The sequence below is a fragment of the Caloenas nicobarica genome, chromosome Z, assembly GCF_036013445.1.
Source record: "Caloenas nicobarica isolate bCalNic1 chromosome Z, bCalNic1.hap1, whole genome shotgun sequence".
NCBI classification, from domain to species: domain Eukaryota; kingdom Metazoa; phylum Chordata; class Aves; order Columbiformes; family Columbidae; genus Caloenas; species Caloenas nicobarica.
The window spans coordinates 59043681-59069594 of NC_088284.1; the positions used below are offsets into that span (position 1 = coordinate 59043681).

At 38.4% G+C, this 25914-nt stretch overlaps 1 protein-coding gene across 1 annotated transcript; it reads left to right on the forward strand.

Annotated features, from left to right (window-relative positions):
• Nucleotides 1–6220: 6220 nt before the first annotated feature.
• LOC136002222 (annexin A1-like) lies at nucleotides 6221–17894 on the forward strand. The gene is made up of 12 exons (XM_065657092.1): nucleotides 6221–6286; nucleotides 7425–7518; nucleotides 8295–8389; nucleotides 9476–9589; nucleotides 10201–10291; nucleotides 11282–11361; nucleotides 12314–12370; nucleotides 13755–13848; nucleotides 14456–14551; nucleotides 15497–15555; nucleotides 16288–16410; nucleotides 17819–17894. The coding sequence occupies exons 1-12, from the start codon at nucleotides 6221–6223 to the stop codon at nucleotides 17876–17878; spliced, it is 1029 nt and encodes a 342-aa protein (XP_065513164.1). The 3' UTR covers nucleotides 17879–17894.
• The last annotated feature ends 8020 nt before the right edge of the window (nucleotides 17895–25914 follow it).

Below are 25914 nucleotides of genomic sequence, written 5' to 3' on the forward strand. Positions count from 1 at the left end.
TGCAGTCCCAAAGAAAGTCTTTTGGTATTGCTAACTCAACAAGCAGTTTTGCTGTGGTTTTATAGGAGGCAGCTTCATTGGAAATCTTCCAAATAGTCCACAACCATTTAATTTTTATGACTAGCTTATCTAGTGTTCTGTTTTCAATATGCTACAGCTTCACTGGGATGTGAAGAATATGACACAATATGGGGCCTAGATGAAAGTTTTCTCTGGAATAATACTTTCCTTACATGAAAGAAACTTTTTGTGATTTTTCTTTTTATAAAAAACCAAAAATATAATGGCACACTTGCATCTTAAAAAAATAAAGAGAAAAGTAACCACCCGAACCATTATTAGTGTTTAATTTGACAAAGGTGCAATCCTACAAAAATATTGTTTACAGATCATGTTTCCAAACGTCTTGCAACAATAAAGTGACATCTGACACAGAATTAGCACTACAATTACTGCAAAAAAAAAGAAAATGGCAATACAGAAAAAGATTTGACTCTGAGTTATATTTAACTATGCTACTTTAAGTTTCTACTTCCATTTTTTAATATTCACTGTAATGTTTCTTACCTTACTTAATTTTTAAGGGTTATTCAGTGCCCCCAGCCCTGACCTAGAACCTGACTGTTCTAGCTATTAAACAAGCACAATGAAACAAATTGGCTGTGCCACAGATATCTTAAATCACTCCTTTCCGGACTTTTTTTCTGGCTGGCATTCTTGCGAATCTTACTTTAGGAAGAATCTTTATGTGACAAATCTCCTTTATATTTTTACTTAAAATACCCTTCAAAGAATCCATTTAGTAATTGATTACATTTTATGTCTTTTTCTTAAATCACCATCATATTCCATTGTTGCTTCTGGTATTTTGCTACCAGTAATATTTCATGCATAATTATGAGAAGGTAAATTTCTAAGGCTAGAAATCTGATGTTCCTCTTTGTATGTTCCAAAGCACTTTGATTTTCTTGAAAACCTTGTAGCAGGTCCAGAGATCAATAATTAATTGTAGTATAGAACTGGACCATATTTGAAATGTCACATCTGCAACTTCACCCTATGAGGAAACTTGGATGCAAATCAAGCTCTGAGTTATGCAACTTTAAGTAGTTCTTTAATGGGACAAATTACAACAGATACAAACATGCCTTGAAGTTTCTTCTCTTTGAGATAGAAACAAGCCCAAGCTCTTTAACATTTCTAAAGAATAATGCTGACTATGTCATCCATTGTGCTCTATGTGGTTTTTCTGCCTAAACAGCAGCACCCTTAAAGCAACTCAGCCTGGAGGAAAACTGAAACACAAAAATAGGAGTTTTCTGGGTTTTTAACTGGAAAAACAACAAGCAATGGCTATTCAACATCCATTGTAATGAATGTCCTGGACGCAAATGCTTTTGCTGAAAGTAAAAAATGAGCTTATATTTAAATTGAGGAGAAAGCAAATAAAATGGAGGAAGCCAGAAAAACTACATCTTCACATGGAATATTGCAGTTTAGATTGTTCTCTGTTTCTTGTTTCTATGAAAGTCTGGGGGAACGGCACACAGAAATCTTTCTTTTGTCTGAGATGAAACTATTCTAATGTTCCATACAAGTAAATCAGTTTGATGGGAACTGTTAGCGTCAGTTCTCATAAGAAAAAAAGGAATGCCTAGTTTCCTCAGTTTTTGCTGACGGCTCTTTTCACACCCTGAATGTAAACAATGAGAAAAACATTATTTGTTATTATACATTTATTATGCCATTCCTGTTTCAGTGTGGTAGTGGGAGCCAAGCAAGGGCTATGCCAGTCTAAACAGGTCTCAGCTTGACTCAAGTGATTCTGAAGCTTCAGAACATGATACTCGCTCCTCATTGTAGACAGGGAGTAAGATATCCTTTATTGTTTTAACCTGAATGTTCATATTTAGGAGATCTACTCACTGGTATTCATTTCAACATACAGGAACAACGAAAGGAGCACAGTTTGCTAAAGAGATAGCTGGAAATGTTTAATTCATTCACCTTCTTTAAAGGAAAAAGAGAACCCAGAAATGGTAGTAGATGTTAAGCTACTTGGGAGAATCCAATCAATTTCAGAAGACCAAATTAGCTTTAAAACCCCAGAGAGAGAAATTTAACCTTCACGTTGCAACACCACCTGCTCATTAATTTTTTGCTGGCTACTGGCTACTGGTGTCTTACTTATTTGAAGATACAACAACATAATTTTGCAGCAGGGTTCAGTCTCTCACCATACAGAGGACTGCTCATCCTGCTTCTTGGTCTCACTGGAAGATACTGCCTAGTTCCAGTCCTCCTTGAACAAGATGTAACACACCTCCAGCTCTCCTGGTCTTCTTTTTTTGATTTTTTTATTTGTTTATTTGTCTGTGTGTTTGTTTGCTTGTTTTCGCAAGACTTTCCTGCATTAAGGACACTGAGCTTTCCACTGCTCTCATATATTGTTAAAATGTTTGAAGCAGAACTCTGTCTTTTGTGTTCCCTTCTCTTGAATGGCACTTCTGTTATTATAGACCCCCCCTAATTAGCATTATAGACTATATAGGACAGTAAAAAGTTTACATGTTCCTACTTCTTTGTTTTGTCCCCTTAAGAGTTCCCACTACATGTGCTCTGAGCTGTGCCTTCCCCAGTGATTGCCTATTTTTCTTGCAATTTCGTCTTCATACAGGTCTGGTTTGCTCCCCTGTGATTTCATGGAGGATTTGTGTAGCCAGGATTTCCAAAGCTTTCTTTCCTAGAGGCTTCCTAGATATTGGAGTCCAGATTTCCCTCACATAAATTACTTTGGCACATAACCATGGTGGAGCCTGGGCTTATACCTGGAAGGCACTTATAGAAGCTGGAAAGTATTCTGGAAGCGTTTCTCAGTCTGCATCCCTAAGACGAATACCTGTTTTCGTAAAAAAATGAGTGACAAACTTGAATTCATTCAGGAGGAATGGGACTTCTAGTTCCTAAAATGGTGGCATCTTGACATGATTTCATGACTTCACACACAGGCACCCTGCCTGTTTCTAGTACAGCATTGGCTATTCTGGTTTGGGTTTTTTTTGCTTTATGTTCACTAGTATTTTGCATCTTCTGGATAGCCAAGCTTTGGTTTACCATGAGACTCAGAAAATACACTTCTAGAAATTGATGGAGCTACAGAAAGGTATTTACTGCAAATAAGTGAATATCAAGTATGGGAACGAATCATAGAAGCAAATGCATGTTTGCTGAAAGCATGGAGTTCTAGTTGCCAGAAGGTCAATGCTGATTCAGTATTTTCTGAAGTGCTAGCAAAATGCTGGCTAATCCATAATGAAAGAGAGAGGTGAATGATAAATATTTGGCACAGCGCAAAACCAATTGCAGTTAATCCCAGTTAGAAAATTCCTAAAAACCATTTTGAATTCCTCGAACTATTTTGAATCAGTATCAAGGCACAAACATCTATTGTCTAATCTTGTCCCTCTTTGCAAGTTTGCGATGAGGTCTGCAGCTGAAACAATATCTGAATGGGAAATAACACATTAATGAAAATAAATCCTTTAACAGAGAAACTATAAGAAATATTGCACAGTTTTGATTACATATCTTATGAATATCTTTTTTTGTTTCTTTAAGCATGAAACTAAAAAAGAAGTTGCGTTTTAGATTTGAAGCTGTCTGCCACCCATGATATAGGATATAGAATACCCATGATCACAACCCAACTCTAGATGGACTTATCTCAAATGATTGTCTCCCAAATACACCTCAAATTAAGACTTCAAGGTATCCCAGGTAGAATAAACACAATGATACTACAGGGGAGGCAGCTGACTCTGAAATAGATGGAAGGGCTTCTGATCTTTGTCCTAACATCCAACAAAATTCCTGATTCATTTTGCTGTCATCTTGTGTAGGATGAATTTCATGGGGAAAGTCCATCTGCCCACTTCAGCTGTTATCACCTGCCTCAAGAAGCATATTTGGCAAGACCAAATTTGGCAGTTTACCAAAATCAAATCTTTTTCCTTTCAAATTTTACTGATCATTTCTGTTTGTCTCAGCAGAAACTGTATTCCATACTATGTTGACTTTTTTATCGAAATAGTGACGTTAGCAGTATCTGAGAGATGCCGCGTTAAGCATCCTCATTTATTGACTTTTCCCATCTGAAATGTGTTCTTGCTGTCTCCAGCACATAATTTTGTAGTGACTTTTTTGTGTAGATTTGTGCTTTGGACAACATCCAGATTTAGCTGCTGCAAAGAGCAGCCGATGCTTGGGGTGGTATGAAAATGCTGGTTGCTGGGTGGGGTCTCTTGTGCAGTGCTATAAAAGCATCGCAAGCCCTCTGCTATCTTACTCTGACGTGTGCTGCCCTGAAAGGTAGTGGCTGTGAGGAAGAAGGTAAGTTTTTGTAGTTCTTTGTTGCAAACTTTAAGAATTGTATGCTAAGTATCTCAAGTGACCTGGTGCAATATTCTGTGGGTTGGATTTGCTGGCATGGGAAAAGATGGGTGCAAGCAGGAGAAATTCTTTCAGTTTTGGAATGTTTAATGTACATGGGAAGGTATGGACAGTTACTGCCAAAAACCCCAGAAATAACGAAAAACCCCCAAAGAAACAGAAAAACCATAAAAGATTACAAGCAAACATATTTGTAGTTGGCTGTTTCCTATGAATTCTCTCTCCTCTGTAGTGGACTGCTGTAGAAATGTGCAGTAAAACTTGTATTGCTAGAAAACTGCTGTTCTTTGTATGGAAACTTAAAAAAAGTTGTTAGTTCAACAACAGTTTGATGGTTTGGGACGCGTAGAGGGGGCTTTGCTCAAGAAAGTGATGAAAATGAGGCAAAGCAATCTCTTAGAAACATAAGAGCAAAAGTCTGTAAGTAAGGGTGGTATCATCTGGTGTTTGTTCTGCTAAAACTTTCCACTAAATCTGCCAAGGATGAGACTATTTTTCTCTGATGTTTTCATTCACATTTGGTAGACTTTCCCGCTGTAAAATTAATTATTGTGTTAGATCTACTGTCTGTTTTTCTGATAGGATGTAAGGACCTTAATTTACATCCTCGTCCTGGTATCTAGTTGGACAGTAGAGAGTGTATCTCTGATGCAGCTCATGATATGATTCAATAAGCATGAAGAAATGGTGTTATTTGACACAGACTGCAGTATAAAAGCTGAGTTTGTGTCTTTAAATATTTTCAATAAATATTAAGTATTCAAATGTGCATAAATCCAGTTCTAGGGTGCTTATTCTGAGGACTGGGATCTAGACAGAAGGCACCAGTGCAGTAATTCTTGTGAAGCAGCAGTTAGGACTTCCCATTTGGATCTCAATTTGGCTTTTCAGTCCAGTTGCAATGTTGATCTATTCTATTTGGGCATGAAAAAATGCATAAAAATCACTCTATATTTCAAACTGAGAAACCGAAAGTTCTTGCTCCTCCTTCCTTTTAAACGGGACCTCTACACATTCCAGTTTAGGAACTGGAACTCATGGCCTGGATGATATTTTATTAAAAGAATAACTCCCAAATAGGCATTCAATATGGAGTAGGCAGAAAGAAGTGTCACACTTGTCTGCAGTATCTTCTGTTTCCACCACTCTGTAGGTACATACATTTGTTGACTTCCCTGTTTGTAGGCTTTGTCCTGAGCTCAAAAGAAACAGAAAATATAGGGCAGAAAGCCATCAGTGTTTCCCGTCCTTTATTATGCTAAATTAAAATATTATTTTGACAGAATTTATCCCTCCTGGATCTAGGTATTGTTTACATGAGCTATTTGCACTTTAGAGTGGCATAAGTCAAAGTGTTGAGAAGGACCTCTACTCTGTCAGGGGGCTGGCTGGCTTCCTAGATTCTAGTCTTCTTATTTCTTACTAGCCATAGCTTTTGATAAAGCAGATCACAGTTTTATAAGTAGGGTGGTTTCTTAACTTTCCAAGCCAACTCAAGTAGACCAAGGTCTTCAGTCCCTCTCAAGAGCTCTTGCCTACTTTGACTTTGATTAAAATGATATATTTATTTACTAGATGAAAATAGATGGATCTGCATGCTGGTCTATGTCTAATCTACAACTTCTGCAAGTAGCTAATGGTTTAGGGATGAGCAAGCAATTATGGAGCATTGCGTCACCTGCCAAATGGAAACAAAATTGTGGAAATCATTTGTAACTTGATGAAAAATGGTTTGATACTTGATGCGTCTCTTCCCAGAAACTCTGTCAACATGGCTGTGGTATCAGAATTTCTGAAACAGGCATGGTTCATGGAAAATCTGGAGCAGGACTGTATTGTAAGTATTATCATCTTTTGAGAGCCTTATTCACATACTCTTAGAGGTGATTTAAAGGCATAAGCCGAACAAGGTCTTTCACATACATTTTGTTTTATTTTGAGCTTGGTTGTTTTCTGGTGTTAACTGTTTAGTTTTGTGGTATTGGTTTGGGTTTTTTTTTGTGGTGGTTGTTGTTTGGTTTGGTTCTTTTGTAATGTTTTGGGGGTTTTCATTTTCTTTTTGTTTGTTAGGTTGGATGGTTGCTTCATGTTCTTTTAATTAAAAAATCTCACCATATGTCATAGTAAGCAGAATTTTAGATACGTATTTCATGCAAGAATCTTGGGCCTTTTTATAGCTTCTGTAAAAGATGGTAACCATATAGCACTGGTGAGGTTATCCTATTGGGTTATAGGCTTTACCAGTAAGTTGATTTGTCATGTTGTTGATTTGGGGCAAGCCACGTAATCTATCATGTAGTGGAGCTCATCATCCATAGTAATTCCAAGAGCACTTTAAGCGTTGACTAGGGAGCGCCCATCTAGGAACAGGTTCACCAAAGGCAGCTAGTAGATAATGCCTGTGAAGACAGTGTGGCTTAAGTCCCAAGTTTCAAAGAAGTTGGGTAACAGTTCTCCATTTCCTCATAGGATTAGACTTGAACTCTTCTCCAAGACCTTGCATGCAAGAAGTGCTTATAGCCTTAGAGATGAGTCAACTGTGAAGTCCCTTAATGTGATGCACAGTCAATTTGCGTAAGAGGAGCAAGGAAATTAATAACACTTCATTGGCAGTGCCCGTAGGATTTCATTGTGGTTGTAGAGCTTTTAAAATTTGCATATAATTGCCTATCACAACAGTTAAGGAGTGTTTTCCCATGGAAATCAACTTTAAGAAACAGGTCTTAAGGGACATAAAACAATATAGGAAGTACTTTCTGTTTAATGTAAGAGGTGTGAAAGGAATACATCCTAAGCATATCCATTACTGAGCCTGTTTAGTTCTCTGCAGTTACAAAACTGTGTGTGTTTCTTCACAGTCCTATAATAGGCAATCCCAAATACATGGTTTGTTTAGGCCTTAGAAAGTGCTTCTTCGCAAAACTGTTCTTTGGAATGGGCACTTATTATTTTTTTTTCCTTTTTTCCCTCTGCAGAAATGTATACAATGTGTCCCTGTAGTACCCCAACAGCCTAACTTTGATCCATCAGCTGATGTTGCTGCTTTGGAGAAAGCTATGACTGTACAGGGTAAGAGGAGTAACTATTGAACCTGCTACATTAGGACTTTTCCATAGGAAAACTCAAGAATTGTACAGAATAAAATATCAGAGCGGGAGGCAATGGCAAGCAGGAGAGATGCCTCTGCTTTCCAGAGCTTGGCAATAAATTCAGTTATGCCATTTGGTAAAGAATCTCAACTCTTTGACATCCTGATGCTGTATTACAATGTCAAACCTTAATACTATCTTAAAGTTCTGGAATATGTTGAAGGAGATTCTAGAGAATCAATCAATACTATAACATACCATACTAATAGGTTTTTATTTGATTTGAATGAAATTCGTGCAAGAGACAGGGAATATGCTGATAATACAGCATATGCTTCTATTGCGCTTCTCTCTTGTAATGAAATTCTCACTTGGCACTTGCCTGTACTTTGAAACCTTTTCCAGTTTGAAGTACTGAGATTAAATGAGTATGCCTTCTAACTTTTTTTTTCCAGTTCCTCTGTAGTGTAAGTACTGTACTCAGAACACTTTAAGACTTCCTATATGAAATCGTAGAATCATAGATTTCTGTGTTCTCTGGGAATGTATTTATTGGATTACTTCGCTAAATCACTAATTGTAAGTCAGTAGGTGATTACGCTTTCTCCTTTGGTTAAGCTTCAGTGTGTCAAGAAATCCAAATATGACATAAAGGAAACAATAACATGGAAAAATTATTATTTGGCTAAAGGATGCTCTAGAGACCACTATCATAATTGCAGTGCCTTAGACATGTTGTTGTTTGGTGACTCATAGGTGTGGATGAAGCCACCATCATTGACATCGTGACTAAAAGAACAAATGCTCAGCGTCAGCAGATCAAAGCTGCCTATCAGGAGGCTAAAGGAAAGGTAAAGTATATTCAAGCCAAGCTTGAATTTGCACCCAAAATATCAATGTTGCTCCTGGCTCAGGTGGCACCTATAGCTTTGGTTTCATACAACCAAAAATCACAGTCCTCTGCCTTCCCTAGTTTGTGAAAATCATGCCAGAATGATAAATAGCCTGCAGCTGTATTGCCAGTGCTGAGCCTTTGAAAACAGCAGCCACTCTTTGGAAATAAAACCAGTCTTTGAAGTTCTGACTTTCCATCTTTTTGAATGCCCTAGAGATCCTTTAAATCACTACTTGGCTGGTAATGCCAAGATTTCACTACCACCTGGGAGACAGCCTGCTGGGAGAAAGAGAGAGATGGAGAAGGGTATTTGGAGGCATCTCTCTTTACTGTTGAAGTCCAGATAAAATATTAAACAGGACAGAAAGTTGTAGGACGAAAACTCTGTTCCACAAGTATACCCACAATGATGTGGGGATGGGTGTACAGGGGGCAGTGTTCTACCACTGAGGGGTAAAACTGCTACTCCTTGGAACTGCCGAGAATCTTGGAAATTAGCATGTTTCTGGAAAAGGTCTAAATTGCTCTCAGTTTTCTCTTTCTTCCCATTTTTTTTTAAACCTTAAATTAAGGTCAAATTAGAATAAAGCCCAAATCTTAACTTCAGGACTTGCAGATTTGAATAGGAGGATATGATAGTATGTCTATGGTTTCCACTACAAATTCTGCACCCTTTATCCAATAACTGGGTGAATTAAAATGGTATCCAGATAACCAACTCAGTCATAATCATAACAGCAATATAGTCATACCTTCTCTTGAAAAACAAGCAGTCTTCTTCTGGTGTGTAAATGAGAGAATGTGGCTGAACTGGCTGTGTGAAAACTCTCCTGAGTACTTACTGAAAAACCCTGACACTTCGACTACCACAAAGGGCACAAATGAAAAACTTCAAGTAGGGCTTCATCATCCTTTCTAGTAGCTAAAGGAATGATGTAGATTAAGATTCCTCAGAGATCAGACCCAATGTTTGGACTGTAGCCGAACAGCAGTATTTACCCTTCTCTCTAGCTTAGTCTGTTCCTTATGCTTCCTGTCACAGAATCTGGAAGAAGCCATGAAACAAGTTCTGAAAGGCCACCTGGAAGACGTTGTTGTGGCTCTGCTCAAAAGTCCTGCTCAGTTTGATGCTGAAGAATTAAGAGCCTCTATGAAGGTAAGTCAAAAGTTTCTGTGAAAAACTTTCCTGAAGAGCATAAATAATGTCAGAACCTGTAAGGGACACTGGACTTGGACTTTAAAGCTTGTGTCTTGTCTTCATTTGAACACTCTTTTGTAAAATAGATCTATACCCTTAATGCAGGTTCTCAGAACCATATCCAGCAATCTCCACTTAATTTCAGGCTTGGAGGAGATTGGCTACAAACGGTATTCTGTTCTGAGAGTGAACTCTTTCTGCCTTCTGAAAACTGTTTGCAGATGCCATGGTAGAAAGTCCTAGTGTTAACATACATTTACGTTCAAGAAAACAAAAAGAGAATAGGAATATTTTTCTTTGTAAGCTTTTTGCTCATATCTTTGATGTGCACTGTTGGTCCGTTTAGTGCTTCTTTTGGGTGCCAGTGATATGAGATGTGATATGTAATTAATTCCAAAAAGAGCTGCCATCACAATAATGTATGGAAGCACAATGTTCTTCATTTTTCTTTCTTGTTCCACACAGAGACTTCAAAGCCAAGTCCATGATTTTCATCTTATTTCTGATCTTCTAAATGTTACGTTTGTGGTATAAAATAACATTTCTAAAAATTCAACCATGTTTATCAGGGGCTTGGAACTGATGAAGATACCTTAATTGAGATTCTGGCCTCAAGAAACAACAAAGAGATCAGAGAAGCCAGCAGATACTACAAAGAAGGTAATTCAGAGCAAGAAAGGAGTATTAATGGTATAACTCTATAGCAGGCACATTACAGTCACAGCCCCACTTCTCCTTATGAGAAGCTGAGGCACCAAGTTGGGTTGTGAGTGAAGCTTCATGTAATCTTGATACAGTTGCAGGGGATGGAGGTCATACTGACTTTTTTCTGGCTTATATAGGTCTCAATTCAGAAGGAAAAGACACATCATCAGCTCCAGAACTGCAGGTGTCTCATGGAATGGGCCATGCATTTAGATGCTTTCTAGGATGTAAACAAAATCCAGCTGGTTTTCTTCTCTAGTAAAATAGCCTTGATTGATCTCTGGTTGAAAAAAAAAAAAAAATGGTGACATTCATGGTAGGAGCAACCAGTGAAGTAAAGTGGGACAATCTTTGAAGAGATAACTAGTACGGAATGTGGTATCTCTCATATGTGTTGAGTTCCCTGCAACAAGTCTGTGTTGGCTACTTAAATAGTGTTTTCTGAGACGATGGGCTAACTTTTCCAAGAGATTGCCTTTCAAATAGTCTCAGTCAGAAGCCCAAAATAATACTTGGATTTTTCAGAAGAGTCTTGTGCTTAAGTTCAGTGTTGGTAAGAACAGCCAGAAGAATTAAAGACAAGTGGCTCAGAAATAGTTTCAAGACCTTCATTTGTGCTTCACAAGCAAAAGCCCAAGATAATGCCACCCACAAGGCCTTAGAGAAGGACCTTGTCAGCAGATTTTGGCTTTAGCCTCCAATTTCACACCACATCTGAGAGATTAAAGGACTCATTACAAATCTATCTTGTCTCTCACAGCTAAATGAGAGAAAGTAAGAAAACTGCATTGCTAGTGGGCGTATCTAACAGGGCAATAAAGAAATAGCTGAAAAAATCAGACAATCATAGAATAGTTTCAGTTGGAAGAGACCTTTAATGATCATCTAGTCAACCTAGCTAATAACTTTAAAACAAACCACAAATTCTTTTTGTTTTGATTTCAGTGCTGAAGAGAGACCTGACACAAGACATTATCTCTGACACATCGGGAGACTTTCAGAAGGCTTTGGTTGCTCTAGCCAAGGTATGCTGTGCTTAAGGTTTTTGAGTGATGTTGCCCATAATAAAAAAATAACGTTGTCATAACTATATTAGAGAAAGACACACAGTAGATAAGGGTATAGGTAATATATATTTCCTTGCAGTATCTTTAATTTACATGTCTTAGACCATATATTATTTTTCTTAACCAAGCGATGATGAGATTTTATCTCAAATGCAATTCAAAAACCAGTGATGTTTATTAGTGTTTATTAGTTATGCTTTTAAGACTCCTGTGTGTGTGTGTGTGTAGTAACTGTTAAGAACGTGAAAAAACAACAGGGCTGATGCTATGTCAATAGACTAGAAACAGAAAAACAAGAAATGCTTCCAATTACAGAATTAAGTCTTTTGCCTTGCTGTTAATATATGTTTCTAGTAGTTATATAATGCAACAAGGAGCAAACAAGTCTTGTGTGAATTTATGTTCAAAATCAGAGGAGTTTAAACACTGGAGCTGCCCAATAAATGACCCTTTTAAAATCCATAAAAATTTGATTCCATGATTCTTGAGTCCATGTCTATGAAGCTTGTACCTGTGCAGAGGATAATTTTTGGATACATCCATGTGCATCATTTTGATTTTCAGGTTTTGTTTTCAAAACGAGAAAGGAGTCTATTGAATTGCCAGCAGGCAGCAAATCACAGCTTCCAAACCCTAAACTCCACAATGAGAAGCAATACTTCCTGTGGTTTTTAATGTAGGACTTCAGAAATAGGTTGCTGATGACCTTAGAAATGTGAACTTTGATTAACAAATACATCTTTATTCACAGAATCTTTGACATAACTGTATCTATCTGCAATTATGTATTGAGTTATGTATGACAATGCCAGGGTGGAACTCTAAAATGCCGAGTTGTGATGAACTGGATGGTTGTGATGAACTGGACTATTGTAAGAACAAATTAAATTTAATTTATTTGTTTATGTAGGCTGACCGATGTGAAGATCCTCATGTGAATGATCATCTTGCTGAATGTGATGCCAGGGTAAGATCACACTTGGCACTCTTTAGAGCTTCTTCATCTAGCTTACTTGAGACTACAAACTCTGGCTGCAAATGTCCTATCTGCATCTTGTGCATTCTGTACCTAACAGAGATTTATGCATTATGTAGCAATCTTTTCTGAGGGGACACTACAGGGTGTGTCAAGAAGATGGCCTCGATTTGATATCTATTTGCTTTGAAATTGTGTTCATCTTTTTAAACACCCTGTATTTTACAATGTTCAAGTAAATTCTGATATCTGAAGAAAATGAAATTTTCACCCTAATATCTAGCTCCAGAAAATTTTCTGCAAAACCTCTTCTAGATTATGTAAAGTATGGTTGAATTGAGAGGCTAGTGTGTGCTCAAGTATAGGCAGAACAAGCTACCATGCCTTGACCAGCGTAACCTCTGTGGTATGGTAACCATAGCTATTGTTTTAAAGTGATGAACCTTTCAAGATTATTAGGTAGTGCTCACAGTATTTTCTGAATAATTCTAAAATAAGCAACTGATCTTTCCATTATTTCTTCCACTATTAGTATGACTATTTTTGTTGAAATCTTGGTAAAACTTAGCAGTCTTTCCTGAGTTTTCATCTGTGAAATCTTACATCACTGTTACAATACAAATGTAGATTATCTTTAAAACTAATTTTTTTTTTAAATCTGACCAAGAAAAGGCCATTGAGCAATACTGCTTTTATTCCTGCTACAGAAGGAGTTTAGTTTTGTCATCATCCCTAGAAATGAAAGTTCAGTAAATTAATACTCTGCCTAAGCTCGAAATTTCAATTCTATTGCTCTTGGTAGAGAGAGAGTGTTGTCAAATCCTCTTTGCTGCTCTGTGGAGTTCTTCAATTGTTACTTCAAGAGAGGTTTGAGGAGGTGAGGAAAATGAAGGAGACTGATTTGGTTCTTACTATCCATGAATTCCCTCCTGGAAAGACAAGGAGTGCTTGGTGCTTAGGCTGCTCTTTCACAATTGTCCAGTTAATATTAGAGGTAGTTTTGTTTGTCCAAAGAAAACCTGCCAGTTCTAAACAACCACGCAGGCTGGAAGCATACCAAAATATGTGAAAATTTTCTTCATCCAAGAATGTAATCTATCCAGGAGACCTAGATGGGGGTCGTAAAAGTCAAAAGGTATGTTTTGCAGCTGCATAGTGCTGTCTAGGTAGAATTATGACACAACTAAAGTATTACTTGATGGAGCTATAGTTAGTTTGAGGGTCTGTGGGATTTTGTTATGGACTCCATCAAAGGCTAGTGTTCATTACTGAGAAGCAATGGCTACCTTTAGCTGGTAGCCACAGAAGTACAGTATTTCTGTTCGTGCTTCACTGTGCTGATGTTAAATTTACCACTTTCATTTCTTTATGACAGGCCTTGTGTGAAGCAGGAGAGAAAATGAAAGGGACAGATATTAATGTGTTTGTTACTGTTCTTACTGCAAGAAGTTACCCACATCTCCGAAGAGGTAGGTTGGATGAAACTTTGTGCTTCACAGGTATTGTGTTTTGATTGTGGCCTGCTCATTAACTCAGAGAAGATACAGATTATCAAGACATGACTCTGCTGTAAATTTTTTGTAACAGGACACACGGTTACTAAGGGTGTAGTTGGCTATTCTTTCCATACTGGTGATAAGCCGTATCATTTAGGTTTTTAACAAAACTGTTTTGATGAAGTCTCACAGAGCTAGTGAACACAAGGCCAAGGGATCAGTGTGTCAGGGGTTCTATATGTTACCCAATATGGTCCTGCTCCTCAGCCAGTTCGGCCTGGGTAGGGGTTTATCATCTAATGTAACAGGGTCCAGCGGAGTCACTAGGCGACCTCTGTCCCTACCAGTGAGAACACCAATGCTACCACCCCAACAAAGTCCCATTCCTTACGCTGAGTCCCCCAGGCCATGCAGTAACATTGTTCTTTACACAGTGATGGCCAGAGAATATGAGAAAGGTGGCCTACGATCAGTCATCTGTGGGCACTGCTGCAGCAGTGAGGGCAGAATAAGGCAGAGGCAATGCAGAGAGAACACTGTATTTTTATCACTGCTCACAGAGTTTTCTTCCCTCATTTAGTCTTTCAGAAGTACACCAAATGCAGCAAGCATGACATGAACACGGTAGTGGATATGGAGATGAAGGGTGATATTGAGAAATGCCTGACTGCCCTTGGTAAGTGGTTCTGCAGATTGTAACCTAGTAGATATACTGACTGTAGGAAAACCTATTTTTTACTTCCATCACAATTGCTCTGATAGAAACCATTCTGGGCTTACTGTGCTTCAATGAGAAATTTGCTAAGTAGTACTTCAGAAAGTCTAGTCTAAACATAGTGATTTTATCAAGTTATCTAATGTCATTTCAAGTTAATGAAAGACTAGAAATACCTCCCCTGTTATGCAGAGAGTTCTTTTAAAAATAGACATGTCATCAACATAGGAAGATCTTTACAGGAAGTCAATATGCCAAAAAGAGCTTTCAGAAGAAGCACAATGCATATTGAAAATCCAAAAGTTTTCAACCCGTCTTCAAAAAAACAAAAGCAGACCTACTCTTCTCTAAATTTTGTTTTTGAAAGACATTTAGAGGATATGATTTTTAAAAATATAACAAATTTTGTTCTGCAAATTTGTTCAAGATATATTCTTATAAGTTTTGTGCTAAAGGTGTATGTGAAGCATGTTAACAACCTCATGAACGCTAAAGTGAGGCAGTCACTCACTTAAGTCCCTCTTATCAGTAGACCAGGGATTGAATCGGGGTACTTTGGATTAAAGAATCGGTCCCATCAGATGCCTCTAAACACCACAAGGGCAAGAACTTAGTATAACTTACTTTATAGAACATCAGATCAGAACCTCCAGCTCTGATTTCACTTTCTTCTTCTTGGGAACTGTAACATCTTTCTTAATTTTGTGGCAGTAAACTAGGGAATGCAGTCTTGTAATTATTCTCTCCTGACTGAATTACTTTCTGAATAGATAGAGGAAAGGAGCTGCTACTTCTCCCATATTTTGAAGGCAGGGAACAAAGAAGCAGATAAATAGGATATTCTTTGCTTTTTGTTACTCGTTACACGTATAAGAGGTGTAACCTTATCTCATTGTTTCATTACAGTGAAGTGTGCCACAAGCAAGCCAGCTTTCTTTGCCGAAAAACTCCACTTGGCGATGAAGGTAAGGTAGAGAAAGAACTTCTCTTTGTAAATGTGGGGTGCCTTGTAGGCTGAAAAATAGCAAGCTATCTAGAGCTCTCTAAGCCCTTTAGGTAATAAAACACAAGTACAGAAGGAATTTCAGTATGTTCTTCTCTCTCTTTTTGTTTTTCCTTTGAAACCTCTGCGTATCTTTCCATAGGAATAGCTGTCTGTTTGTTATAGTGTATTCTGGAAGGCATCTGTCCATCCACACATATATCTTTTCCCCTAGATAAGGGGTGTCAAATTCATTTTCACCAGGGTACCCATCAGCCTCACAGTTGCCCTCCAAGAGGCGAATGTAATTTTAAGACTGTATAAATGTAACTACTCCTGCTCTAGACAGTGACAGAAAGCTAACTGGAACTTCTCTTATTTATGAAAGCAAAAAAAAAATATTAGTGAAAATTAAATAGGAAAGCAATTGCAGATCTGGACATGAACCTTGTAGAAGCCTAATGCTTTGAAAGAAAATCCTGGGGTGGAAGTAGTCTGTCAGAAGTGAATTGTGCTCATGGAGAATAGAAGAGGGATATGAGAGGACTTCCTTCTGAGAGAAGGAATAGGTCTGAGCTCTGTGCACCCACAATGAAGTCTGATGCATTAACAAACAGAAGCTTGCTTTAATATTTCAAATAAATAACCTTTTTTTTCTTTTTTCCTTTTTTCTTTTTTTTTTTTCTTTCTTTTTTTCTTCTTGCGATTTACACAGGGCTTTGGGACACGGCACAAAGACCTCATCAGAATCATGGTTTCACGCCATGAAGTGGATATGAATGAGATCAAAGGCTATTACAAGAAGATGTATGGCATCTCTCTCTGCCAAGCCATTATGGTAGGTTTCCTCTCAGATGACGTATGAAAGGCAAGACTAGCAAATTATTTGGGATGTTCAGTAGGGGTTTGTTATCTCTTCTGTTTCTCAGTCACCAGGTCATCCTGAGTAACTGATTGTTGCTGAGTAACACATTTGTCCAATGATCCGCATGCTGGTAGAACTAATTCATTTTCTGAGGCAATGTTTTTGCCACGAAAGCTACACCAATGTTTTAGTGCTCGTACATGTTTCAGAATATCATCTTACAGTAGAAGCCAACAGTTGAACTGAAACTACAGTATCCCGAAGTTCTTTTGCTGGGACAGACATAAGGTACATTGGCAGGAGAGTGGACATGACTACACTAAGAGCTCTGTGGGACATAGTTGTTGCAACTCCCTATTGGCTTTTAACATTTGAGGTAATCCTGTAAATAACTTGTTAACCTGAGAGTTATGAGGCCTGCTTTCCAGGTGACTTAAGTAAAACCTCCTTCTTAAAGGGGACAGAACACCCAAAGTATTTTCCAGAAAATTTAAGCCAGTGAGGGACTGGAAGGAAACTAAACTTGCAAAGCAGCTTTGTGGTAGCTAGTGGGCAACAATAAAAAATGAAACAAAACTAAACAAACACCTCATTTAGAGAAGAAACATACTGCTCACATACATCAAAATACCTCTTTAATTTTTATTGCTGTCTGCTACTTTTTCAGGTAGGTGCCAAAGATCACTCTTAGTCTTCCACCAGTAGTGTGTGTGATGTGTAATTTGATATGCAATCACATCACCTCAGCGTATTCCAAAGTGTTTATTACATCCAAATGCCTTGAGGCATAGCTTGGCTACACTAAACAATTCGTATGTGTCTGCAAAGTAGATTCAAATTTGAGAAAAACACTGTGTTTAATAATTTCAATGCATACTTAATGCGTATCATGCATGTTGTTTCTGAGCTGAACAAGCAATCCTATGCTGAATCAAATATCATCATAGCATTACCCTGTGTTCGAGATAATCCTAGATACAAGATGTATATTGTTTAATATTCATGAACATTGGACATCACTGACCAAGGAAGGCATTTTCACTTTATCTAGAGAAGAAATCCTTAAGGTCTTCAGTGGACAGAAATCTTCTCTGCTTCTCATTTCTATTTATGCAATGAGGCGTCCCAGGATTTTGACTTGCCTGGCCTACCTCTGCTCCACTCTGGAAATGTGTATGTTTATTTCTAGGTCACAGGAATAATTTCAATGAGGGTACTCAGTTCAAGCTCAGTCTGTGGCTAACACATATGTATTATCAAGTGATTAATTTATGCAGGTGAAGGCTCCATGTTTGGACATGTATATTGAATGCTTACTGAAATTCATTTCACTTGAGGCCGTTATTCTAACAACTGTGGGGTTTTGTGCTTAAATTGACAGGATGAACTCAAAGGGGATTATGAAAAGATCCTGGTGGCTTTATGTGGAAGTGATAACTAAGGTTCCTGTTCCTGCAATGCACTCAAGCTCTGTTGCTGAAATTCTTCATATTTCCTCAACTCTCTCTATAAAATACAGGTTTTACACACTGAAGTTTAATATATCTTCTTGTCATTATGTATCCAAAGTGAAAAAATTACCTTAGGTTTCTATGTGCTTGATAAATCAAGAAAAGTTAAAGATTTCCTCTATGCAAAGCAAATAAACTTTAAAAAATACAATTAACCCATGTGTAAATTTGTATGTCTTTTGTTGTTTCTCTTCATTTAATTTCAAGTTGTCTGAGTACAGTGAATGAGGCAAAAGCCAGTAAACAACTTAAAAAGTCACCATGGAATGTGGCAATATCACAAAGTAGAGCTGAACCTATGCCTTTCCATTTCACTTCAGCTAGAGTTGATGTAAACCAGATGTAAGAAAAATAACGAAAAATAAGTTAGTTTAAAAATGAGTTTTATAAAACAGCTAACAATATCACCATCATACTCTTTTTCATTTAATTTCCAGAGTAAAATAATCTGTTATATTTGGTACATAAAGAAAAACAAAAGGAAAAGAAAATGAATTGAAAAAGTACTCCATAGCCCATGTAGGACTTTCATCTTTTTCCTGATGAGCTGTGAAAATTTTTGATATTATTTCCAAGGCGAAAATCTACCATCACTGCCTCTCTTTTGGACAGAGTTCACACCTGGTATTACTGTCCTGAATGTGCCAGATGCTGTACAAATGAGGTATTATGGCCCTCAGGTGCACTGGTGGAATTAAGCATTTCTTGTTACATAATCCCTGGACACAGGGATGGAATCCATCCAGTAAATGTGCAGACAACACCAACTGGGTGGGTGTGTTGATCTGCTGGTGTGCAGAAAGGCTCTACAGAGGGATCTGTACCAGGTGGATTGTTGGGCTGAGTCAAATTATATGAGGTTCAACAAGGCCAAGTGCTGGGTCCTGCACTTGCGTCCCAACAACCCCAGGCAGCGCTACAGGCTCAGGGAAGAATGGCTGGAAAGCTGCCTGTCAGAAGAGGATCTAGGGGTGTTGATCAACAGCCAGCTGAACATGAGCAGGAGTGTGCCCAGGTGGCCAAAAAGGCCAACAGCATCCTGGCTTATATCGGGGGAATAGTGTGGCCAGAAGGACTAGGGAAGTCATTGTCCCACTGTACTTGGCACCAGTGAGGCTGCACCTTGAATCCTGTGTTCAGTTTTGGGCCGCTCTCTACAAGATAGATATTAAAGTGCTGGAGAGAGTTCAGAGAAAGGCAACAAAGCTGGTGAAGAGTCCTTACCGCTCTCTCCAAGTCCCTGGAAAGAAGCTGTAGCATGGAGAGTGTTGGTGTCTTCTCCCAAGCAGCAAGTGATAGGACTTCAGCCTGCCCCAGGGGAGGGTTAGATTGGATATTAGGAAAAATTTCTTCATGGAAAGGGTTGTGAAGCACTGGAATAGTCTGCCCAGCGAAGTGGTTGAGTCAACATCCTTGGAGGTTTTTACAGAAGTATAGATTTGGTTCTTAGGCACCAGGTTTAGTGCCAGTGTTAGGTTAATGGATCTTGAGGGTATCTTCCAACCAAAATGTTTCTATGGTTCCATATTGGTTCTTTGTTACATGCAAACACTGCTGGTCTTTGCTGTAGTGGCCTCAAATCACTTATATGAACAACAGTAAGCTAAACTACTGGCAAATCGAAGTCCATCTTGCCTAATTTGTGTTAAACATTTCAGACCCTCTTTCCTTTCTCTTGGATTGGTCTAGTATAACAGAAGTCGGTCTCTGGAAAATCTGAACATACATAAGTCCATGGGACCTGATGAGATACATCCCAGAGTCCTGAGGCAATTGGCTGATGTTGTTGCCAAGCCACTCTCCATGATATTTGAGAAGTCATGGCAGTCATCTGAATTCCTGTTGACTGGAAAAAGAGATATGTTGCACCTGTTTTAAAAGGGTAGAAAGGAGACCCTGGGAATTACCAACCTGTCAGCCTTATCTGTGTGCCTGGGAAGATTGTTGTATATCTGGACCCCTGTAAAGCCTTTGACACAGTCCCTCACAACATCTTCTTTCTAAATTGGAGTGGTTTGAATTTGATGGGTGGACTGTTGTGTGGGTGAGGAATTGGCTGGATGGTCACGCCCAGAGAGTAGAGGTCAATGGCTAAATGTCTGGAGGGACAGCAGTAACAAGTGGTGTTCCTCAGGAGTCTGTACTGGGACCAGTAGTGTGTAACATCTTCATCAGTTACACAGATAGTGGGATCGAGTGCACCCTCAGCAAGTTGACGGAGGACACCAAGTTGAGTGATGCAGTTTACACGCCTGACAAAAAGTCTGCCATACAAAGGCACCTGGATCTGAGACTGCATCTGGAATATTGTGTCCAGTTCTGGGCCTCTCAGTTCAAGAAGGACAGGGAACTGCTGGAGAGAGTCCAGCGCAGAGCCACAAAGACGATTAAGGGAGCATCTTCCGTATGAGGAAAGGCTGGGAGAGCTGAGTCTCTTTGTCTTGGAGAAGAGGAGATTGAAGGGTGACCTCATTAATGTTTATAAATATGTAAAGGGTGAGTGTCACGAGGATGGAGCCAGGCTCTTCTCGGTGACAACCAATGATAGGACAAGAGGCAATGGCTGCAAACTGGAACACAGGAGGTTCCACTTGAGGTAAGAGTAGCTGTAATTTGAAGCACCATGCACACAGGTAGTCCTCATGTAGTTAGGATTTTTGTATCTTTAATGATCATACACTGTACAACAAAAACACTGGCAAGTCAGACATCATGTGCCTTTTGTGAGGCAGAAGAAGGGAAAAAGATGGAAAAAGGTTGTAAGACGGAAAATGTTTTGGAATGTATTGGGAATGTTTTCATTCCAATCACTGTCCTAAGGCAGTATAACATAAATCCAGATTTATATGCTCTGTCTGTATCTAGTTGCTTGCAGCTATGGTCTTAGGGAAAACAGAAAGGGCTATGTGAGGGGCATGATCTCTGCCTAGAAAGGACTTGTCATCTAATATCTGTTCAAACTAATTATTTAATTTTTTTTTTCCCTGTACAATAAATACCAAAAGCAAGAATTTAGTAAAGTTGGTCAAAGAACCCAAATACAATAATTAAAATTATTTTATTTCTTCACATTAGCATCATCTCAAGATACACCTTTTCGAAAGAAACTTTCATAAGCCATACACCAAAAGTACTGGCACATTAGGTGCGTGATTGCCCCATAACACAAACATCTGAGCAGCAGTCATGAGAATATGCCTCAGGTCTTGCATCATTGCAACAAACTTCAGAAAATGTCATAGAAAGTCCTGTGCTGCATCGTAGTAAGGAAATTGGCTCATGGGTAAGCAGTGCAATATGGGCAGTTTTAGCATGAGAAGCAATGCAGGAAGGGGTGCCATGGAGCTGAGCTTTCCTATGTGTGTGCTAATCCACTGAACCATAACCTGATATTCAACTTTCTGATCTCCAGTGGAACAAGGACATAAGAGATTACCATAACTTTTTGAATAATGCACATTTTGGAGTAGATATCTCTTTGGTACTGATAACAATTTTTGTTCTAGGTCCACTCTGGACTCTGTTACGTATTTGAGAAGCCAGTATCCCCTGGAAAAACTCTTATTTTGATAAACTGACACTCTCCTTGTACATGTTTTGGTGAAAGTTTTTGTTCAGAAGACTCAATATTAATTTCATGGTTTGAATATATTTTCCTGATTTCATTCTGGGTCAGACATTAGAAGTGATAGGAATGAAAATAGTTCCAACTGCCTAATGTGGTTTTATCTACATGAGAGGGAAAAAACAAACAAACACCACAAAAACCCACAAAATACAAGTAAAGCAGTAGCAAAATGTATTTTTTGGTCTCTGGCTTTGGATCATTGGAAGGTTTTATTTAAATTTCCTACAGAATCAAAAATTCAGCAGTCAATACCTTGAACAATTTCAATTCTCATTGACTTGAGTAGGAGCCAAATTAATGTAGTTCTCTCCTGGCATCTCATCTCCGAGTGTCTATGCAGCTCATGTCATTAAATCTTCAAAGTTTATGGGCAATTATGTCCTGATTTCTGAAACTGGCTGGCCACAAAACAAATACGATTGTATTTTGAGTCCGTTACTTCTACTTTATACAGTATCACTTCTAGACCTAAAAAACCCCTCTTGTGTCATTCTCATCTTTCCAAAAGAAGAAGAAAAGTGATGCAAGGATCATTTCTTTACTACTATGTGATTAATGTTAGTTTAATGGAGTTACAAAATGGCAAAGCACCATGAGAATTTCTCTGTTCTAGTTGTTGGAACAGTAGTATGGCCTGCTAACACAAGTATGGTATCTTCCTCTTTAAACTAACTTGAACCTTCCAGATCAGTCACTTTTCTACAGCCGGAGTCACTGAATTGATAGGTCTCAAAATAACTATGGGAGCAGGTGGAACTATGTCTTTAATAGGTGTATTATTACTGCATTTAAGGCCACTGCAATGATATTACTGATGTTCACAGAGGTGGCAGGCATATTCATCTTCTATCCCAAAAACACCTAGGGACCCACCTAAGCTGGCTAGTTGCAGCATGTTGAGCATTTAGTCACTGAAACAGATATTTCATACAGTGTCATAGTTTTCCTTCAAGCGGCACGGTGACTGCCTGCATACAATTGTCTGACCATAATACACAAAGGTTTAGCTGGCATGTGCAAACAATTGGGTGAGTGACTATGGCAGCATATGCCAGAGCCCTGGACAGGAAGATAAGTTACTCCATTAGTTTTCCAAACTCAAAGATACTTGGTTTATCACAACGCTAATGTGTAGTCAGTGTCATTCCAAAGTCACATCTGAAACCAGCATTTGGCATGACACAGCTGAAGTCTACTCTTCCAAATGCTCTTTTCTCTTTCCTGCTCACCCACACTTTGATGTATGAAAAGAGAATGGTTCACAATTTTCTTGGACCCCTGGGCTTAAACTGGGACGAAGTAGGTTAGCTGTATAAAAAAGGTAGGTTGGTATCTGTAATGTTCCTATATGTGCTGTTGACTCCACCACGCTACCACCAGTCTAAGGGACAAGAGACCTCAAACCCACAGTCCTGTTTCTGTGGGCAACCAAAGGTTTCCTGTCTGGTCTAAGATGGTGCTCCCAACTCCACATGTGTTACACCTGCAATTAGAGCAAACAGGCACGAGAGTTTAGTTGTTGAAAGGAGTAGTTCAGACCATCAGCCCAGTGGACAGCTTGGCATCATTTTCTCAGGCTATGCTTTAACAGGTTATATCTTATTGCTTAAAAAGTATGGTGGATTACTAACAAAACTTCCCACATCCATTGTAGTGGTGCCATACCCCTTTTAATAGTATTCTAACCACCTGGTGTGTGCAAATGTTTGCACATAAAAAAGACTAATGTTACCTGTTTTGCTTTGGCTTTTAGTAGCAGGAGAAACTGGATTCTTGTTCTGCTTCCAGAACCAAAATCATGATGACAGGGGAATACTTTCCTCACAATAGGAATACTGGTCTCAGTAAAAGTGTGAAAGGAAAAAAAAAAGAGGAAGGGACAGGAAAAAAAACCCCACCAAACCACATGTTCTGAAAAAATAATTTATTACAGTGCTTAGTAGAGGTTTTTTTATTATTATTAAAACCAAACAAAAAATATATCTATTCAGTTAATATGCATAGTATAGACTGCAATGCATCTAAGACATTTTACAATCGTCAGGACTTCCTATTTCTCAGATGTAATACAAAAAGGAGAAAGTCATGCCCTTTAGCATTTAAAATAAAAAAACTCCATAGAGACATATTAAGTTCAGTCATTTTATTTTGATAGAGCATGTTCACAATCCACATATGATCAAGAAAAATCAGTTTTGTAGCCTCACACGGAGCTTTTGTATCTTTGGGCCAGTTTTGATGTAATGTCTCAGTATTCAGTCCACAGTGTGACATATTTTCAGAGCGTGAAGCCACCTAGAGCATTAATTATTTTAAAGCCTTTCAAATTAAATAAAATCATTATAGAAATTATTAGGATATTAGAGGAATCTCTCAGATGTATAGGATTGCTCCTCCAGAGATGCCTGCACAAAAAATTCTACTGAATCTTCATACTTTAATGCTAACTGCAAGGGCAATGTTGTATGTGAAGTGTCGTATAAGATACAGGGAAATAGACAAAACTGTCCTGTACTCTCAGAATCACAGCGAGCTTTCCTTGACCTCTGGCTACACTTAAAGCCAATCCAGAGCAGCTCTGATAATGGGGCTCTGAGAGTTTCTGTAGATCATGAGATACCTAAGTCATTCAAATTACAAGTTTTGAAAGTGTGTGACATGACTTGGAACTGCTGGAACACAAACTGCAGTGTACCTTATTGAAAGATGCTCTAGGCATAAAAAAAAAAATGCTGTAAAGGGGTGGAGAAATCAGCCAGGTTTGTATGATATCTTGACTCTGCCAATGCAGTATTTAAATCATAATGCACACGGTTGAATTATTCAGCATCTCACAGTTTGAGTATGATAAAGCCCAAACAGATTAATTTCTTTGTCCAGTAAACTGAGGTTTCAAGACTATGGCAGAAAAAATAAGTTGGAAAAGCAAAAATACCTGTGCATCTGTTTCTTGTTAATAGTATTTAGATTGTGTGAATATTGTGTGCTATTGTATGACCAATTGTACTTCAAGCCACAGAACATTGCAATTTTCATCAAAATGGCAAAATAGTGAAGTGACTTTACGCATTCATGGCAATTTCTCAGTCCTCTCCAGGACAGAAATTTGTAAAACCTGTGCTTTGTGAGGAGCAGTTGGGGAAAATTAACTTAGTGCTATATGTGGGCCTCACCTCTCTGTTGTGAGTAATATCTCTAATTCTACCCACTCATTTTTAGGAAGGTAGCAGTCAGTACCTCACAAAATGTGTAATTCTGTAATGACAGAAGAAGAGATAGACTATATAAAACTTTCTAGGAGTAAGCTTCTTTATCGCTCCTTCTTACAGGCCTGTTCTACCAAAGCACAGACTCTCCGCTATTAAATATTAGCCATAATGCAAGTGCATACAGTAGGCTTTCTTACAAAAGCATCAATGGGCTGAATAGAGCCTGTCCTACCCAATGTGCTCTGATGAAAGACAAAGAAGAGCAGAGAGAGAGAGTACTTTCAGGGTTGGTGGGAGTGTCTTTAAAGTATGGTACAATAAAAGATCCGTAGTTTAAGAGAAGACTGGTTCTTTGACTTGGGCAGATATACAGAGCATTTCCCCCTTTATTATATGGAAAATGAGGTATAAAAATTGATGTGGATAAAGAAAAACTGTTTTCTCAATGCCCCGAACAAATGGATACTGGCAATCAAGGCTGCATTGTTTCTCTTTGTTGCTTACAACAAAGCAGAAATTGTCATTTTTATTTCTGCTGCTGAACACTCATACAAGCAGCCAAGTAACAGATTATAGTAGCAATATTCACTATAGCTGGGAGTTTGGGAATGGGTCTTTTGGAGCCTCTTCTGTTGCTAATGGATGGAATAGTAGCTGCCTCTGCTATTTACTGACAGGTTGGCTGGTCTTAGCCTGGTCTTTCATTCTCATTGAGCACTGCATCACACTGATATTGTTCTCTGATATTTAACCCTACATTCATAGCAATGATTGCTGCCACATGAGTTCAGCCTTTCTGTTGTTAAAAGGAAGATTCATTCTCTTCATCTTTTATTGTTTCATCCCATGCCCTGTAAGTACCTTAACAATGACCTCTGACATTATTTTACAGGTAGAGGTTCGTTTATATCATCACAAGCTACAGCTTTTTCTTCCTATTCATTCTGGTCAGACCACATTTTTTTCTCTAATATTCTCAGGTTACAATGCCTTCAGAAACAGCCTTACCCAATGTCATTGCCTCACAGGGTTGACAATCAATGGTCCTGTTTAACTTGTTATGCTCAGCTTCTGGTGTGAGAGAAGGTTACACAGTCAGTTGGTTGACTCCTTTTTTAAAATTGAAAAT

Excerpts from the sequence above, each read along its gene's own strand:
- LOC136002222 (XM_065657092.1), top strand. The coding sequence starts at position 6,221 with ATGGCTGTGGTATCAGAATTTCTGAAACAGGCATGGTTCATGGAAAAT. Across the intron at positions 6,287-7,424 it reads ATCTGGAGCAGGACTGTATT|AAATGTATACAATGTGTCCC; the intron begins GTAAGTATTATC and ends TTCCCTCTGCAG. Across the intron at positions 7,519-8,294 it reads GAAAGCTATGACTGTACAGG|GTGTGGATGAAGCCACCATC; the intron begins GTAAGAGGAGTA and ends GGTGACTCATAG.